The 21,166-nt window shown below is 40.6% G+C and overlaps 1 protein-coding gene across 3 annotated transcripts in view; it reads right to left on the reverse strand.

Annotated features, from left to right (window-relative positions):
- The window catches only part of aralar1 (calcium-binding mitochondrial carrier protein aralar1), a 335,053-nt gene that overhangs the window by 305,657 nt on the left and 8,230 nt on the right, over nt 1-21,166 (reverse strand). Inside the window, exons 1-2 of one of the 3 annotated variants that reach the window (XM_067105477.1) lie at nt 12,161-12,182; nt 7,653-7,736 (exon numbers count right to left, since the gene is read on the reverse strand). The exons of 1 other annotated variant lie outside the window; for it this stretch is intronic. In XM_067105477.1, the coding sequence (XP_066961578.1) occupies nt 7,653-7,724 (72 nt within the window). In that variant the 5' untranslated portion in view covers nt 7,725-7,736; nt 12,161-12,182. Of the gene's footprint in view, nt 1-7,652; nt 7,737-12,160; nt 12,183-21,166 lie in introns of those variants that run through there. One more of the 3 variants, XM_067105476.1, reaches the window with a different exon arrangement.

Below are 21,166 nucleotides of genomic sequence, written 5' to 3' on the forward strand. Positions count from 1 at the left end.
TACAGCAACTTGTGAGGTATGAACTTAAGATTTCTTTATTAAATTATAGTATCTCCAGATTGCATTATTACTTGTGGTATTATTTGTGGGTAGTGGGTTAAATGTGGCTTTTCTTTGCAACATTCACTTCAGGGTGACGTCCCTGCCTACACGAGTTAGGGTTGAAGAGAATCTTTAGCCTTGGCAGGCAACTCTTCTAGGGGAATGACACCATGAAATCAGACCAATGGGTAGAGGGGACTCTTTAGCCTTGGTAGGCAATAAGAGTCTTGAATACAAAACTTGTTCTCCAACCTTGGACTGTGCCATAGCCATTGTGCCGTGGCCTTCCATGGTCTTAGGTTTGAGTTCCCTTACCGGAGGGTAAATCAGGCATTTATCCTCCTCTTTGTTCACTTTAAAGTTTTTTGAAAAGTGTGTAGGACAGGCTGATGAGAAAGCAAAAGATGCTTGGTGGAGTATCAGGAAAGAGCCTTCATCTTTACGTAATCTCTTCCATCTGAGTGTTTTATAATTTCTAAATCCATCCTGACTGCCCTCCCCGCTGTTGTGGTAAACCTGGCGGATTTCTTATTTGCCTTACAAGTGTGCCGGCCCTACCTTGTCAACCAGTTGCTTCTGGCACTTTTTTCAATGACATATGGTGATGTTTACATATACTTTCAACAGAATTTTTGTAAATAATGTAAAAATTCTTGTTGTTGATGGTATTGTTATTTATTATCCTGTTGATTTTTACAATGTTACTGTTGTTATGAATCTATTTATTAGTTTTGCTCCTGATTTTATGTTGTTAATTTCAATTCTTTCGGGGGACACTGAGCTGAACCCTGGGCCTGTTACTCATTACAGTAAAAGAAATTACAAAGTACTTTACTCATATATTCGAAGCTTAAGGTCAAATTTTCTTGATCTCCAGAGTTGTGCCCGTAACTGCTATTTGATGTTTTTATCTGAGACTCTTGTAAGTAGCAACAAATCAGAGGCCTAGTTTTTAATCTCGGGGTTTGATGGCCCTGATTTTATTTATCATCACAACATCCCACATGCACAAGGTATGGCTGTATACACTAAAGCTGGATGACCTTGGATGACCTACTTATCGTCAGGAAAATTTGGACTGTAGTTGCCATGAAGTTCCTTGTTCTATACTGTGTACATATTTGCTGTTTACCACAATTCAAATATCGAATACTTAATATTTCAGATGCTGTAGTAGATCCTGAGCCAAAGAAGAAGTTAAAAGAAATGCTGACGGCTATTTTAATATGTCCCTAGAAAGGTCATCAAATTCAGGACAAATGACCAGCCATGGTTTAGTGACACATGTAGACGAGCTTACCATGACAACAGACCAAACAACACATGGAGATAAAATTGTTCGAATGAAAATTACCCTATTTTTGTTGAGTCTTACCGTGCTGCGGATAGAACTCACCATACAGCCGAGAGAAATAACAATAATTTCTTGAAGAGGAAACTTGAAGGAATTACTCAGCCTCATCTGTGGTGGACCAAATTGGCATCATCTACTGTATCTTTGGGTCAGGCTCGCCTTCCATTCCACCACTACGAACAGGTGATGGTAGATTGGTTACTGACCCTAGGGAAAAGGCTGATCTGCTTCATCGAGATTTTGAAGCTAAGCAATCATCTGAGGATGTCCCTTCCACTGATACTTGCCCTCCTGAACCTATTCTTACAAAATTTGCATTTCGCTCCAGGGGATGTTAAGAAAATTCTGGATAATCTTGATAGCTGGGGTGGAGAAGATCCTGATGGTTTCTTCCCTTTGTTTTTAAAAGAAGTTTCTAGTGTGTTGTCTACCAAGATTAGTAGATTCTATAGATTTTTATGTCGACGTATATCTTTGCGGATAAGCGCAAGTTTAGTAATGCAGTGCCTGTTCCAAAGAGTGCCACACAGCAGTAACTACAGGCCCATTTCTATTCTCCCTGCGCTCTCCAAAATTGCTGAAAAACTTATTTTTAAGCCATTATATAAGTATGTAGATTCTAAAGGATTGTTAGCTAATAGTCAATATGCATATAGAAAGCAGTTAGGTACCTTCAGCGCTCTTTAAGACTTAACATGCCATTTGCAAGAGAACCCTGATAAGAGTTTTGAGTGCAGAGTAATTTAAATGGATTTTAATGCTACTTTCGATTTAGTAAATCATAAAGCACTTATTTATAAACTTCAGAATCTTGGAGTTGGTGCAAGCTCTGAAACCTCAGCAACTGTAATATTACACGTGCTTGCTACCATGCATCACACTGTTTCTTTCTTCATTTCAGCAACTGCTACTATAGCTTAAAGTTGACTTTGATAGGATGATGATCCCCTCATACTGTCTTACTATTACAGTATGAATTCACATGAACAAACACAAGCACAATTCTATTTTAACACCACCATAAGTCTTTTTCGAATTTCGTATTTTGAGAATGAAATTCGTTCACAAGTTATTTTCATCACTGACCTACTTTTCACTTTTCGCAATACATTCTGAACTTTGCCCTGTCTACCACTACACAGACATGAGGTGCGTGTAGCTCTCAATGTCACATTTAATTTTCAAAGTAATTGTAATTATTTACTTTAGCATCCATTTCCACAGACGAACGATTTTTTTTTCCTAGAATTGGACGAAAAGACGTTGGCCAAAAGAAATCATCAAACACTGGACAAATTGACACTGGACAGAAAGGTGTCACTCAAAATCACTTGTCTGTGGGAAAACTGATTATGTAACTTCCAGCCTTTCCTAGCAGACTCTCCTATGACTCCTACCAAGTATCTCTCCAGAACCCAATAAAAATTCTACTTGGCCCTACACTTTGGTAAAGAAAAAATTAATAAAAATTTCAATGATAAATCTTTCCTTTATGAGTTTCGAGCTACCAGCAATGTAGCACCACTAACATGACATCTGTAAAAACTGAAGAGTAACTAGAAAAGTATCTGCTAAAATTGCTGTCTAACGCCAATAATAGACTTCAGAGTCATCCTCATACAATGCATGGTTACTTTATAACAGGAGGCGGGCACTAAGAAGAGATGCAATGCTTCCTCTGACAACTTGTCTTTTCCAGAACGAAATATTTGCATTACTTTTCTGCTAGACCAGCGGCTTAATCAAATTCTGTGCTGTTCCTCTCACACATATCATTCCTCATCAGGTACTGAGACACTAGTGAGGCAAACCCCTACTCATACTCATCCCAGCCATCTTCAAAAAGCATAAAGGGACTCAATAAGTCTGTTGTTTACTAAAAAGGCTATGTTCGTCAAGTGATGTTGCCAAGGCTGGCAAGATGATGCTTTTGCTAGGCAGTCTCTCCATTTTGCACACAAGGATGATCATTTGTCTTCTGGCCAGTGTGCTTACGAAATGAGATGTGGTGACTGAGAATCTTTCCAACCTCTTGTCTCCCCTGGATGTTAAGGAACTTGGGGGCTCTGGTTCCCTAGACCCAGTTATGTCCCCAGAAAGAGCACTGTTAGGGTGCTCTTAGATAACTCAACAAGAACAGAAATATGAGCAGCAATTCTTAGCACTGGCAACAAGCAACACCAAGCAGAAGACCCAATTCTGGCTACTTTTTTGTGGAAACTGCGTTACCGTCGGCATTCACTGGCCCCTAAAATCCAATCAGCACATCCGAGACTTTCTGTCAGCAGAAAGTCCCAAAAAGGCACAATGTGATTGACAGTCTCAGCAAGAGAAAGTGGGTCCCATTATTAGAGTGGTCACAGGAAGAAATCTTCATGACTCTTTGGCACCTATGGAGCATATTGTACGAATATCTGTTCAAGAGGAGCCTTAGCCACATGCTACCTGTTTATTGTTCAACTCAGCCACACCTAGAAAATTTTGGTGACAAAAGAAGTGATTTGCAGATCTGCAACACATAATGGTGGGCAGTCCGAGTGTCTCCTGGCCTGAAAGAAGCTACCAAAGCAGCTGCACTTGCACAGATTCTGTAATGGCCAGGACATCCTTCACCTTGACTCATGGAGGTTATTAAGCAAGGCCATCACATGGTCTTCCAGGACCTAAACAAGCAACCTCTAAGGTCAAATGGAATCATATCTATAATAGGTATAGTAAAAAGGGCACTGGTACAGTTAACCCTACTATACTTCTAATTGCTCACTTCCTCCTATTATCACAAAAACGCAAAAAATAGTGTCTCCTCAAAGATATTTGAACTTTGTGGGCTCAACTTGTATTCCACTGTGAAGTTGAAGAGGCTCATCCAGCACTTGGAAAAAGACGTTCCCAGGTGGTCACTCAAACTCTTAACTGAGATCCCTCCCTGGTCCTGAGAGGTTAAAAAGACATCTTATGAGCCACTTCGGGAAGCCTCCTTGCTGGATTTCATACTGAAAACAATCTTTCTACTGCCATTTTCACCCTCATGATGGGCCATGGTGATTCATGTAATGACTAGGAAGGTCACATCCACTGCAGACTGGTTGTCCGATGGCCGTCACTTGCTCCTGACTTCATCGTGAAGACCCAAAATGACAAGGAAATATAACTGTTTCACAAAACCCTCTATATCATTGTCTCCCATCAATACAGTAATGCAGGGGACAAGGCAAGGAAGAAGCAAGCAAAGGCAAATGACTTACGAAAGCCTACTGTAACATACTGGATGACACAACAGAAAAGGTTGAAAGTGTAAATCGACGAAGTCACACCACTCTACTTTTGTAGCTTTTAAAAGTAACTTGGCATTGTCCTTTATTTTATGTGCAGGTACCTGTCAATGTCAGCATACCTGTGCTACTTTTCAATACAGGATATATCTCTTACCTGGTAGAACTTATATTCACTGGATCTCATAATCATGGCACATCATGTACAGACATTCTATTCATTTCATCGTAGTTCATCTTCATCTTTCCTCCATGGCATTGTTACAAGACAAAGACTTCTGGGATAAACGGTGATGCTAATTTTACTTCCTTTTCCAATCTGGAGAACTCTTACATGATATAAGTGCCCCGCTTTCCACATTATGGGTTTTGACTTTACAATGTACCACAATTACTACATCCACAAAATCCAAAATATGGATCCTACAGGGATATGCAGACACTGCAGCTTTCTGCTACTCAACCTCCCTCCTCAACAGCAATTCAGGCATACATAGGATTAATGAGGTTGTTGTCTGACAAACGTTTTAAAACACGAAAAATGTTTTTCAAACATACAGTGAGTGTCCTACTCCCTGCATTATGAATCTCCCTGTCTCACACACAGCTTACTTGGAGAGTAAGACACATCTGAGATCCCAACAGTGCATCCGTTATGACACCACCTTCCTTCTTATAAACAGACTCTGAACCCAGAGTCGTATAGGTATACATTTGATTAACGGATTTCTAAACAGTTTTATTATAGTGTGATCGAATATTTCCAAACACCATAAAATTCTAAAAAAAAAAAATCACTTAATTTTGTAGTCATTGCCCTTTTCCTGTAAAATTGCTACTTACCCGTTGAAAACAACAATTTAATCCTTAAAACGAAATCAAGGCATGCAAAATAAACTTTGATAACCTGGATGAAGATTTCTCTACCGTGCATACAGATAAAGTACAGCAAATAATTACTGATGGAACTAACTTCATTTTACAACATATTACACTTTCTTAAAATAAACGCTGCAAACCACAACCTTTTTGAATGCTTAAAACACTACTGCCTACAACAGGTACTTTCAGTCCTACAAAGTCAAAAACTTGGTCAGAATGCCTGAAAGTAAAAACTAAAGGATCTTTCCTAGATAGTGAACCCCCCAAGGGTTTTAACCTGGTGGGTATCCACCTTTGCGGCCCGTTGGGGATTACCGTAAAAACTTACACAAACGACTGTAAATACCATAAAGATAATGACCCCCAAGAAGTATTAGTCCTAGATTACGACCCCCGAACTTTGTTGGGAGTCACTGTCTAGGAAAGATCCGAACTAAATTTCTAAAAAAGCTCGTACAGGTAGTAAGTGCATGCTTAGATTGTAAAAGTCAGGAGTCACCAAATCATGCATTTTCTTATCAATTTCTGACATCGGTTCAGAGTTTTTAAATGGATCATGGGGTAAAAAAGAGCTACGTTACTGAGAGAAGCTTACCAGCAGAAAAGTTACATAAGTTATTAACTGTTGTTCATGAGCTACCAAAAGTAAAAACAACTATTGGTAGGATGGAAAATAACTGCAACATATTGATATATCACAGCTTGGATATATCAAACGGAACCTACAGAAATAATATTCCTTGAATATCGCTAAAACATTTTAATCTAAAAATGAACTTCTTGCAAGTGTCTACCGTAGAGAGAGAGAGAGAGAGAGAGAGAGAGAGAGAGAGAGAGAGAGAGAGAGAGAGAGAGAGAGAGAGAGAGAGCTACATGGAAAGAGGTCTCTCAAAGATTTCCTATTCCCTCCAAAGAGGCACCTTTAAACAAAAATGGAAATAAACACATGTGGCAATTACTTACTCTAATCTATTTTCTTAACTGCCCGGTAGTGATACTATTCATAACCCCAGCTGGCAGTCTGCTCCAAAATGAGGACATTTTATATGAGAGAAAGTTCCCACAGTGAATGGTGTTAAACTTTTTTTGTTCGTTTCCATCCATGGCATATAATTTCGTTACTATTTGAGGTACATAGATACATGTAGTTTATATTCCGTACACCTCTGAGTATCTAGAATGATTTTAAAAACTGACCTCTTAATCAACGCACAGCACACAGACACAAATATATGTATGTATATATATATATATATATATATATATATATATATATATATATATATATATATATATATATATATTCTAGCCTCTTCTAGTTGCCATGGTGTTTGACTGATGGTGTAGTTTCTAGTAGCCTTTACTGAGCCTAATCTTTCTATACCTTCCTCCGGGGCAGTAACCAGAAGTGAACCATATTCTAAGTACTGTAAAAAGTTAGCATGCCTCCTTTTTTATAGAGATAAACTGACATATAATATATCCTAGTATTTTCTTGGATTTCCTTTAAACTTCTTTACACAGCATGAAAGGGTGTCGGTCCAAAAAAAAGAGCTATTTTAAAAGTTAAGAAGTCCCCGCAGTGGCGGGTGTTGAAATAATGTAGTTCCTGTTTTCACCCGCTGTTGGAGAGAGAGAGAGAGAGAGAGAGAGAGAGAGAGAGAGAGAGAGAGAGAGAGAGAGAGAGAGAGAGAGAGAGAATTTTCTGCCTTAATTAATAGGCATTACACACTCATGAGTAACCTATGATTTCTTGTAACTCAAAGGCTAGACTGACATATCTTTGTCAAATGTGTAGCATTATCTTAAACACTTCAACTTATACTAATACAAACAGTTATTGCTTTTCTGCTCAAACCACACAGCCAAACTTCACAAAAACCCCACCCAAAGTCATAATGGGACTCTGAATTTATTGACACCTGCACAATATTCTATTTTAACTAAATATTTAAGTTTGTTAGGAACAACAATGATCTGACGAAAGAAATCAAAACACAATTGAGTCAGAAATGAATAAGTAGGATAAACTAGGCATGAAAGTTGGGTGCAAGCGCTGGGGAGGCACGACCCATCTTCCAAACACAGTCGCACAAACCTACCTTTCCAGATTTTGCCTCGGCTTGGCAATTAGCCTGCAATGCTACATAACTCATGAACCAGTCCAGCAGCATGGAAGGGACACTCTGGGGGATGGAAGAGGGAAGCAAAATAATCAAAATAAAAATCAAAATAATTCGCGGGACTAGCAACTCAGTGAAGAGACGTAAGTAAAACCAGCCATCTTTTCGAGTATTGTACAGTCATATAAGCTCATTCCGTGATATGATTCAGCAGGGGTCAACAACATGAGCAAGGGGGTGTGATTGTGCTGGAAAGATCCAATGTTTGGTCACTGCCAAAATATCATAATTATAACTGATAAGCACAGAAATGTCCTGATATACCCTGTGCTGATTCGTCTGCGCAGCAATAAGCAGTAAAGTGAAAGTTCCAAAACTGAAAGAAACTGACTTTTCAGATATTAGATATTGGCACAACCAATCACTGGACCGCCCTTAGGGAAAAGCAGTGGAAACTTAGAAATTTAAAAAAAAATACAAAAAGGCTAGATTTACTCTCAGAAATGGGTTTTATTTTATCATTGATATTATAGACATGCAAAATACACAGAATTCTATAAAAAAATAAGTGGTATATTATAAAACTGTAGCATAAAGGATACATGAAATATGGTAACAAACCAAAACTGCAATTTCAAAATGCATATATATATATATATATATATATATATATATATATATATATATATATATATATATATATATATATATATATATATATATATATATATGATTAGCTATAGTCTCATTAAAAAAAAAAAGCACGTCTGCATAAATCAGAACAGATGTTTTGCCAAAACATTTTAATGTCTTCACGTACATAGCCTTTTAACAGGTACAGTTGGTCCTTAACTTAGGCGAATACACAAATCTGAAAACAAGTGGCTTGAAAACAGGAAATAAATCCAAGACGTTCCAAATGAATCAATTTGTATGCATACTGTTCTAGAGAGGAAAACAGACATGAAAAAGCTGGTATTATTTTTATTCATTGATATTCCGTTGGGTTGACTTCTCGTCCAAGTATTTAATATAACTGAATAAAAGGTATCTAAAAGTATTGAGTACAAGAAACTGCTGCGTTGTTGTAGCTAATAAGTCCCACAGAATACCTTTTGCCCTGACCTTTGCTGCTAGTGTACATGGTAGCACCTTAGTACTGGAGGTGAAACATTTTTTTTCAATAACTATTTTTAAGAAAACAGTTCAACAACATTAACTATACTGAAATAGTATGACACTGTTTTGAGTATTATAAGTTAAACAGAGATAATGTGCACTGCTTAAGTACACATGTGTTGTTAGGCAATTCCATTTACGGGATTTGAATCGACGATCTTATTCAAATGAATGACTCATGCTACGTTCACGTCTTCGCGAACAGTAGACGCCGGCAACTAAGCAACTGCCGCCATCTTAGCCTTCTAAACGTACTGCTGATTAGACAGAGGTTTCCCCTGTTTGCTGTATAAAAAGGAAAAGACTTCCAACCCATCGTTTTTACGACTATCTCCCCATCCGGCCTAATCCCATAATAAATCTGACGTTTTAACACATCCACCACATTTATTTTTACAAATTATAATCATAATTTAGGACACAAACATTCACTAGTTTTAATTTTATTGAATTGCTTTCCCCTCTCTTCCTCTCTCCATATTTAAATTTCACCATATAGTTTCCTTACTTGGACTTGTATTTTACAATGCATTTTATACATATTAGTTCTTCCACTACAAACACCAAATGAGACGGATTTATGCCAATTTAGCCTACTGTGTAAGTTATATGATTTAATGTCGCTCTTTTAATGTAATCGCTGACAAGAGATAAAACAACAACGTATTCTAAGTTTGGTTGTTTAGTTGAGAAACTGATTGACTCAAAATAAAATGTTTTATTTATTGATTTTGTATAGGTGCAGAAGGGTACACATATTTCTATTGATATTTTCAATTTCTATGTTTTCTCTGCATGCATTTTTATTTAAGACGATAACATCCAACGAATATCGAAAGGCTAATTGACAGCAAAGACTCTGAGCAAATAGGACTGGCTTTTTTTTTTCAATCACAGCACACACAAACACAGTCAGTCAACTTCTTCCGAATAACTATTCTCTGATTCACACAGATTCTCTTCTGGTATACTGGACATTTTCATTTCTTCACCTTCGCGTATCTTTCATCCTATTTTCATTTTACCCCGCAGTCTTCCCAAGATACACAATGCAATCTGCCCCCTTCACTCCTGCAAAATTCCTCGTTGGGAGAGTCGGTAGAGTTGTGGGCTAGCACTCGCTAGGCCCGAGTTCGAGTCTCCGGCCGGCTAATGAAGAATTAGAGGAATTTATTTCTGGTGATAGAAATTAATTTTCGCTATAATGTGGTTCGGATTCCACAATAAGGGGTAGGTCCCGTTGCTAAGTAACCAATTGGTTCTTAGCCACGTAAAATAAGTCTAATCCTTTGGGCCAGCCCTAGGAGAGCTGTTAATCAGCCGAGTGGTCTGGTAAAACTAAGGTATACTTAACTTTTTTTTCCCTCCTGCAACACCTTTCATTATCCTCTCAAAAAATATTTCACAACACATCTTTCAGTTAGAATTTATGGTTTTTTATGATCAAGACCCTACCTCCCTTCCCCATCAGCCCCCTCCCCACTCCCAAAATAATACTTTATATGATGCCCTCAAACACTTCGTACACCAACCCAAAATTGTTGATTGTGTCAAAGACAACTAAATAATTAAATACCACTGCACAACGTTTTCAGCTGTTTCATTCTTAGTTTTAATTACCGCTACTATACCATTTACTCTGATAACCCAGGCCAGTGTTGGAGGTCTTGGGATCAGTCTTGATGCCGTGTTCAATATTTCTTGGCCTTGGAATCGGCCACGCAACACGGTGACTGTCTTCACGACTTGCCCCATTTTCTTTTACATTTCCCTTTGCATATTCATATCTCCTCCGACTCTGTTCATATCATGCTTATTCCCTGCTTGTATCTCACGTTAACAAAACGTGAATATTTACCTGTTTACCGATTTCGACTTACACACGTCAACCAGACACCGCGCATTCTCGGATCATAATTCCTTAGCCATTTTCGTTCAGCTTTACCTGAAACGACTCACCCCTTTGTTACCTGAGAAGAGCGAGTCTAGAGCATTTTCTTGAGAATCCTCACTCATAAAGGAGCGGATTGCTATCAATGGATACCTCTGAGAGGCCACACCATCCATTTTATGTCCGACAGTCAAACAATGCAGGAAAGAGGCGCGACGTACACCTATCAAATTTCCATTACCATACTGGTTCGGGAATCTGGTACTGTCCAGTTTAACAAGGCCTCAGCATCGAGTCTGCCCCAGTGAAACAGACTGATGGATGACACAATATGATTTATTCAAACACAGCGGGATTCTTATTTCCCATCTCTGAGTTTCATCACCATAATGTCAGCAAGAAAATTTATGAAAGTACCAACGATTGTCTTTGGTAATCATGGACCAATAATTCCATATGGAGGCGAATAAAAAGCAATACCAACTCTGTTACCATAAGTTACGCTTAAAAACCCCTAAGCTGTCTCTCACCACATACACCATTTACCATTTTGTATATACTGGTAAGAATATAGCTAATTTTTAGAGAAAATATGCCGTTCTTGCCCTTGTTAAAAATAAGTAAATTTTTATTTACTGTATAAAGATGAATCTAATTCATAAATGTTGCCTTGTCAAAGATAAATCTCCTGAAAATTCATGATGATTATTCCCATAAGCTAATACGTGATTGCATCGAGTCTTCAAGAATCTACAGTAAGAATAAGGTCCGGTAAGAGTATGAGTCAAAACCCAGTGGCTGTTTCACATTTCTTTCTTCTGAAACGTTAACTCTTTATTCTGTCGATGAATACAGAACACTGGCTGTTTATTTGCAAAAGGGAGCCCACAGTAAAGTCCCTATGTCCTTGTCTGAAGTCAGAATTTCTTGGACATAATATCTTATCTCCTTGGAGTGGTATTTCAACCACACGTTTGCCTTCTGATTTGATTAAAGCAGCCAAAGCCTGTTAGACGACACATCAGGAAGGATTAGGCCCCGACATGCACAGAGCCCTGATATTCCTTAAATTAAATAAAGGTATTTTTTAAATGTAAATAGAGTATCAAGTATGATACTTGCATCTGCCTTTACCAACATCCAAATGCAATTAATTTCAATGTAAGAAAAAAAAAAATTACACTGGAACTGAAACCAAGCTTAAAAAAGAAAGACATTTCCATCAGAATAGAGGTAACTCTAGCATGAATTGTGCGACTTTTCTCTCCTTGGCAGAAATGAATCTCTCTCATTTGCAGTTCTAACAGGGATAAATTACACTGCGTATACTTACACTCCAAGTAGCGGCTATCATCACTTGACAATTTTTATGAGAACTGATCATTTTAAAATTACTGAAACGTGTATCAAATCTCACCTTATCTCAAATCTATTGCTTTTTAACGTAACATGAGGCTCTTACTTCGAGAGAGGATTATAGACATCTGAGTACTGTCTTTGCTGTCTATATAGCATTAAAACCTAGGCACTCAGTTTGCAATATTTCGAGAAGGAAAACACAAGCATTTCCCAAGACACTTGAGGAGGGAAGGGTGTAGCCAATTACAGTCCAGCAATACTCTCAGTAAAACATCTTGCAGCTGCCTCGTGTACACACATCTGCTAGCCCTCCCAGCATCAGTGCAAGCACTTTGTTGAGCACGTATCGAAAGTTTAACCTGATAAGGACTTTTATGTTTTTTGTCCATTATATTTTTAAGCTTATTCCACTAAGTGTCTTCAAGCGGATGAGGAATGTACCTTTGCTGAACAGAGTGAACTGCATCAGGAAGAAATAAACATGACAAAGCAAAAGACACATGGTAGACCAAAACACATGGCAATGCTGTATTACGAAGATGGACCGGAAGTATGTGATGGAAAGATAAGTGTGTCTTGATTGCACTGCTGGGTGTTTTGGTTCAATAACTCGTAAAATCAGCGCCGGTGGGTCGTCGCAGTTAAAAGACGAGACAAAGAATGAATTCAGGAGACACACAACAACCTACATGATAAATATGAGGCAATTTTGTGGGTTGTATGTTTGACTACCTTCCTGAATATTTTTGCAGTGTGAGAGAAGAGAGTGAACAATGCACTGGGGAGGATAACCTAAAAGGGAACATGCCCAGGCTGTGAGAGATCACATACAGAGCCTCCCAGTTGTTGCATCACAATACTAACGTTCAAAGGCCCTAACCTCATGTACCTTACTTCTGACATTGACATCTATAAACGATACAATCCGTATTAGACTTCTGTATTCCAAAAGGACTGAAAATTATTATAGTGAGGTATTCAAGAGAATTTAACGTCGGCTCTTCACAGACAACATGGGTACATGCCACATTGTGAGATGCTTGAGGGCCATATAAAAACACGAGTCCTTGCAGACCGTGGAGTGCTGCTGGAAGATACAAAGACAAGCCTGGAAGAGCACAAGAGACTTGCTAAGGAAGGTCAAGAGATCATGCAGTCTTAACACACAAATCATGCAGTCTGTTAACAGACGACCTAATGCAGAGAGCAGTTGGCCTTCTGTTTTGATTTACAACATAAAACCCCACCCTAAAGCTTTCCACTATTGGTTATTATCATAACTGTAACTTTGGACATACAACCTGGCCATTTGTTATCTCAAGAGTTAAGTGGAAACTATGCAAGTGTGGGATGAGGTAATGAGCCAAACGTTAATCCACTGAAATAATTTCGTGTCAATAAGTACTGAGTTGCAATTGCCATTACTGTACATTATTGCGATTACTGATATTTCACTGTTTGCAAGGGGCTGAGATTGGAAACTGGCATGATGAGACAGGGTAAAGCCCGTTGCCGTAATTAGCACTACTACATTTGTTAACTTGGAGTTGTTTTAGTGCGCTATTTTTAACTGTTCTAGGAATCATGTAGGAACGCCAATGGAAATTTTCTTGCTATTAGTGTTGTTACTACTGAACTGTTGTGCTAGAGCATTGTCCTATTTTGTTACTGTTGTCATTACCTCTGGTGCATTTTCTTACTTTCGGACTTCATATTGCAACCGAGTGGGAATGGGTATAGTTCTGATCTCGTGTCTAAGATATGTATACAAATTTTAAGGATACTTAAACGTTAATGGTGAGAACTAAATACTCTTCGCAGGCCATGACTGCAAAAGGTTCCAGGTCACAGTCTGTCTCTGTTACATTACAGTTGAAACATGTAGAAGCACCTATAACGTACATTATGTAAATTTTGCAAGGCATGAATATTGAAGGCCGTGTGTTATCACTTTTTATTTGATAAAGTGCATTGCTATGTCCTAGATTTGAAATTCATTTAGCATAAGACAAACGCACAGCGCATACTCGTTATGAACTTACGATCACGCTCTCTCGCACAGCGTACAAGAACTACCACCTGTATGCCAGAGAGATGATCACAGATTTCAACTGGGTTTAACAGTTTTAAGAGCAGACTCCAACAAGATCTCAAGACACCGCAGCATGAATTCGGACTGGGTCCTTGAAACTGAATAGTTTGGACTTGGCCTCGGCCTTGGAAAATATGGACTCAACTGCAACACGGAACCCGGCACAAAAAGACACTTTTCAGAGTTGTGTTTACTCGAAATCGTTGTGCACTATGAACATTTTCTCACTAGCATTGAAAAAAAAAATAAACATAATAAATAAAACTGAAACAAAATTCCTGAATCCTGCACATTACCAATGATGATAATATAAACACATTTGTATTCATAAACATCACTTAATATCGTACTGCAGAACCCTGAAAAGGACTAATGAGTAAATAAAGGCATTTCTTACCTAGCAGTAATCATAACATATAGAGTCTTATTGCCCTATCGCACATCCGACTACTGAACATTCCTGATTCCCAACCCCCCACCCCAACCCCCATGCTGAAATGCTGGCTATGGTCACGGATCGGAAAAGGAACTGATCAGTAAAACTTATCATACATTAATGTGCAGTACGATTCGAGGCTGAAAATAAATTTGATAATAGAAATGTCAATTATCACAAAACAGGCCTAAAGTTCAGCATAAATCCCCTGGTTGACTTTAACTGCAGAAAAATAATGAACACAACCTAGGACTAACTGTCACTTAACGTTTTTTATATTAACGCTTAAACATGTGAGCACAATTTGGAATTCTAAGCACTATTCAAAGAACAGGCAGCCAGTTTCAGATTTTTGTTAACTTCAACTAGAATGATCCCAGGTAAGGTACCGAATGTCCTACAACTGTGTATACCATTTATTCACTCTGCAGCAACGCAAAGAGCCTGTCTGCGATAAAAAAAAAGTCCTTAGTCCTTAATAGAAATAGGATAAACTGGTAATTTATGACTAACATCTACCTTCGCTCCATACTACGTCTGCTGGTGGGAGTGGCTCTTTGTGTAGGGCTCACCCGCAGCCTCAATTTTAAGTCTGCTATGGCCCTTTAAATTTACTTTTTTTTTACTTATGCGGGGCTCCTGGACCCTGCCCCCCAAAAGCAGGGCTTTTAGGTCTCCGGATTTGGACCGGCCTCTCCGGAAATTGAGATATTTTAGCATATATTCTCTCTCTCTCTCTCCAACAGACTTCCATTCATGGTATGTACAGTGTATCATATGCAGTGCAAGGTGGTGCTAATGATTCATAGTGTACAGTGTGGTGACGTTACAGTGTGTTCCCTGCCCAAAAGTCATAAGCAGGAATCCGCTACAAATCTACACCAGCAGAATGAACCACGTGCATCACCCATCGCCAATTTCATCTGGAGACTGATGCACACGCATGTACACCAAACCAACGAGTGCCAATATTTCACGCAATGCACTTAAAATACATTTCTGTTAAATTCTGTTTTAAGCCTGTGTGGGGGTAAACAGAACATTATTCACAAAGGATTCTCCATGTTCTCAGGACAAACATGACGACACCCAACTCGCCCAGCGTTCACAAGATCCTATCTACCGTCTACAGTCCCGACCCACACTCCACCCCCAGACGACAATACCCCAATCATCTGATTTCCTTTCGTTCATACAATACCTGGAGAAATCACGGATCAAGGATCATGCCAGATCAGACAAGAGGAGAAAAGGAGACAGAAAGAAGATGAGAGACAAGAAAACAGAAAGAATTAAGGGTCCAACGACAGAGAGAGGACGACGAAATTCGCAGGCAACAGGAAGCAGACCACTACAGCGCCTTTCTGCAAATGCTAGCCCCCCCTCATACAGCAACCACAGGAAGCCCCAGTGCACCTCCTTTGACATCTGCAGCTCCTACCTCGCCACCAGGGGATGCAGCGACCCCGTTAGTAGCCCCTCCACCGAAAGCAATCACCCAGAACCCACCCACCCTTCACCCAGATACCACTTTTCAAATTTTTCAGGAATGGCAACGTCGCTGGGACGATCATTCAGTCATAGTGGATCTGCCAGTGTTACCCAAAGGATCCTCGAGCAGACCCTAGACATACCTCCAGACACTGATTAAGTGTCAATGAAGTCTTGGATGCCTTCAAGAACACATCATGAGCCTTCACAACGAGCATCTATGTTGTAAGGAGCTGCATACCTGCAAACAGTTAGAGGGAGAGTCTTTTCAGACTTTTACATAAGACTCAAGAACATTGCAGAGGAAGTAGATGTTTGTCCCAGTAGATCTTCAGTTTGTGAGCAAACCCAAATGAAGGTGATCCTCCTCATGGGAGTCAGGGATGAAGAACTGACTAAGAAACTCATAGCCCTCGACACCAACACCTCTCTACAGGATATTATCAACACATGCTGCACCTATAAGGTCTCCAGGAAGGAAACTTCTGCAATTCATACAACACCCTCTCAGTTGTGTGCCCTCTCAAACCAGAGGAAGCAGAAGAAATGTGGAAGGGGTGCCACCCCTACCACACCATAACGGAGTGTTTCATGCCAGTCATGCAACTGCACGCACATATCCACAGAGAAGTGTCCAGCAGCAGACAGCTTCTGCAGCAACTGTGCCAACAAGGGGCATTAGGCCAAGGCACAGAGGTGTCCTGCCAGGCAGGTCCAGTGCCGCCACTGCAACCGACAGGGACATTATGACAAGTGCTGCCAGAAGAAGACGGGATGCCAAACAGGGTGCAACTTCCAGTGCCAAACCTACACCACTCTCCCCAGGCAAGAACCCCAGCTGTTGTCGGATGGGAAGACCCTCTCCTATCAAGACACAGCAGCCAATCTCTGTTTCAGTCTTGTATATTGACATCACATCCAGGATTCAGATGTTGCCAGACACAGGTGCCAACGTCTCTGTTATGGGCCCTAATCATCTTGAGCTTCTGCACATTCCTAGGAGCACACTACAACCCCCCACCATTTACCCCTATGTTCACTGCTGTCATATAGCCATTGCATAGAGTAGGCCAGAGTTTCCCAGACCTATTCTGGATGTTACCCATTCAATAGGTGTTCAGAGTTGCCTCCTCATGCCACCACATCGCCTGCCAAAGCCAGAGACTGCTTTCTACAAGAGTTCAAGGACATGCTGATCTCCAAATAAGAACTGAAGAAAGCCCCACTCAAGCTGATGGAAGGACCCCAATGTGAGTCCATCTCAAGGAAAACACCATACCTTTCGCCATCAATGCACCTGCCAGGTATCATGTGCCTTCCAGGAACATGTCAAGGCAGAGCTTGAATTCATGGTAGATCAGGGTATCATTAAGCCCACTGGTGACAAACCCTCAGACTGGTGCCACCCATTCATCATCGTACCTAAGGACAAAGGCGTTCGAATCACCAGCAACCTCAAGAACCTCAACAGCCAAGTTAAATGCCCAGCCCAACTGTCACCCTTACTATTATCTAGCATCTGCAGTGTTGATCCAAAGGCCAAGTTCTTCACCACTGCTTCAGGTACTGGAAAATGCAACTCACAGAGGAATATCAAAAGTTAACCACATTCATGACACCCTATGGCCGATTCTAGCATTGCAGAGGCCCAGTGTGATTTGTGGCCACAGAAGATGCCTAATGCCTTCAAGGAGACAAGGCCCTGCAAGGTGTCAAGAATTGTGACAAGTTAGTCGACGACATCCTGATGTTCAACAAGGATTTCCCCAGCCATCTATACTGAATCCATGAGAAGTTGACAAGGTGCCGCAAGTTTGGCATCACACTTAACAAGGACAAGTTTGTGGTTGCAGCCTCCAGCATTGCCTTCTGCAGATTTTGGATCTCCAAAGACAGCATTTCCACGGACCCCAGCAAAGTAGCAGCGACAAGCTCAGCCTCTAAGACCCCTTATGAGCCCCAAGCATGCATTTGTATGGACCACGGATCAGGACAGGGCATTTTGCTGAATGAAGACTGCCCTGGCCAGCCCACCAGTTCTTGCTGCCTTCAATTCACCCCTCCCAGTTATCCTACATACCGACGCTTCTCGACTCATGGCCTAGGATATGCCCTTCTACAAGACCACAGTAATGGAAGACTCCACTTAGTACTGTACAGCGTGGCTCTCGTTTCCTCACAGACACTGAGACATGCTGCGCCACGACTGATTTGGAGATGTCAGCTGTAACCTGGGCTACGTCCAAATGTAAACTGTAACTGATAAGCCTCCAACATTTTACGTTGAAGACAGACTATCGCCCACTGATACCAATTCACAACCATTACACTCTAGATGCAGTCAAGAATCCCCACTTGCAACATCTCAAGGAGAAAATCACACCTTATCTGTTCACAGCCATGTGGTGTGCTGGCAAGCAGCTCAGCATACCCGATGCCCTGTTGCATGCCCCCATCAGCCAGCTCACACCACAGACTGTGTTGAGGCCAGGACATACATCAGGAACATTGCCACAGCTCATGCAGCAGCCCAAGAGGACAATGCCTCACCCCAGGACGTCAACAGGATTATTCAAGATCGTGCTTCAGTGAGGGAGGACCCTTCATACATTCATCTTCAAGACTGCATACTCTCAGGATTTCCTACCATCCATTACAACTTACATAATTTGTTGCTCCCATTTTGGAAACTATGGGAGAGCCTCTCAGTCGACACTGAACTCATACTTTATGGAGCAACTCCATGACAGTCACAGAGGAATAGAAGCCACAAAGCAAAGGGCACGACAGACTGTTTACTGGCCAGGAATCAACTGTGACACCAGAAGCACTGTCCAGGCATGCGAGCCTTGCCAGGTCTTAGAACCCAGCCTCCAGCAGGAACCTCTTCAAAACAATGATCCTTTGAGTCTGTGTCAGCGGACTTCAACATCACAGGGAAGTCACTCCTCGCCATGACCGACAGGCTCACTGGCTGGCCTGTGGTTGTCCCATACTACAGTGACACTACTGCCACTGCGATGATCAGGATCTTTGCAGATATTTCAGGTAGGTTGGTGCCCCACTTCGCCTCAGGACCGATGGTGGACCTCATTTCACCAGCGTGAATTCAGGAATTACAAGGACTGATGGGGAATACATCAGTTCATTACTTACCCACACTACCCGCAGTCTAATGGCTATGCCAAGGCTGCTGTGAAGGCAGTGAAGCATCTTATAATGAAGACAGTGCCCTCTGGCAACACTGACTGTGAAGACTTCGACCGTGGCCTCTTGGAGTTACAGAATACTCCAAACTTCATGGGCCGCTCCCCTGAACAAATCCTATATGTCCACCCACTTCGCTCATGTGTGCCTGCTCATCCTCAGTCATTCTTGCAGGAATGGCTCGAGAAAGCCGAGTACTGCAATCAAAGCGCTGCCACCATGGCCGAACTTGTACAGAGATCGTTGTACAATCAACATGAAAGTCCCCTACCCAGCTAGAAGTTGGGCAGTCAGTCACGACCCAGGATATGACTTCTCACCGCTGGGACAAGGTCAGGATTGTCATGAGTTCCAGACGAAGAGCCCACTTGAGACAGGACTGCAAGCATGAAGAGTGGAGGGAGGGAAGTGTAGATACCATAATTTATATGTATATAACATGTATTTGTCATTGTAAAACGTATTCTCGCCTCCAATGTATATAACGTTGTGTATTGATAAGTGGCAACTGTATTCTTGCCTCACATGTAGCCTATATTGATAAGTGGCAACCGAACACATTCAAATTCAATGCCTAGCAATATGCCACTTCCCCTCCCCGAGTTCGGTTGTCCTCACTCATTGTCCTTGTTATATTGTGACCTTACCTAATAAAGAACCTACATTTTAGATGAGGTTGTTTCATGTTTCATCCCAACAAGTGCAAGTGAGGAAATACATGGGGCAGGAATAGATCAAGTAGAATCAACCCCAGACCAGAAGGGGATGAGGATAGGAAAAAGACTGAGGGGAAAGAATAAGGACACAAAAGATAGAAAAGAAAAAGATCGAGAATGTGTAAAGACAGGCAAGGCCAAGAAAAGAACGAAGATAGTAGACAAGCTGAACAAGAGCAGGAACTGTAGACCCCATCAAGTGAGGATGGTTGTGTGTCACATGTGAGTTGGAAAACGGATACATAGATGCGAAGTTCAAATGACAAGGGAGTGAAAGAGGTACATAGGAGTATAATTCTCAGGGAAGTACCGGTACCCAAGATACGAGAGTATAACATACTGAGTAAGAGGGATATAAAAGACTTTTTTAAGAAGTATGAAAGGTACAGCATAGACAAGTATAGGGATAGTAAGCATCAGAGGTTAAAAGGACTGGGTGAGTTTCTGGAAGGTAGACTTCTAGACTTTTATCAAACAATCATGAGTGTAGGAGGGCAGAGGTAAGAAGCTGTGAGAGAGAAAATTATTGATCAAGTGAAAAGAGAGAAAAAAGAAATAAGGTATAAACAGAGGAATTGAGTTTGAAGACTTACAGATGGGAACGAGTGAAAGTGTATAAATGTATACCTATCAACCCGAAACTTTAGCCAGAAAGAAGTATGGGGATCAAGATATCAATTACAAAAAGATGATGAAGTTGCTGGTTACTGTTCCTGATCATGTGGCAAAGTTCATAAGAACAAAGCGAAAGAAAAAGATGAGATGGAAGAATGAACGATTGAAGTGGAATGATGTGCTGAGTTAATGGAGGATCTTGAGTTTTAAGATGTGGAAGACAAGTACAATAGAAATTAGAAATGAGCATATGTAGGATAGGGCTGAGTGTGGGTCATACCAGGATGCAGTGGTAGACCATTCTTTGTAGGCTCGAAATGATTTTGTAAGAGGGCTAGATGAGCGTGGAAACATAGATTGTGGGGATGATAGATAGCCTATGTGAGAAGTAACAGGGATTGTAGGAATTATAGCAATATGGTGAGAAATATGGATTCTAGGAATGCCAGCAGTAATATGGATTTTAGGAATGCTAGAAGTATGAGATGAAGCAGTAGTAGGATTGGG

Source organism: Macrobrachium rosenbergii, chromosome 6, assembly GCF_040412425.1.
Source record: "Macrobrachium rosenbergii isolate ZJJX-2024 chromosome 6, ASM4041242v1, whole genome shotgun sequence".
NCBI classification, from domain to species: Eukaryota; Metazoa; Arthropoda; class Malacostraca; order Decapoda; family Palaemonidae; genus Macrobrachium; species Macrobrachium rosenbergii.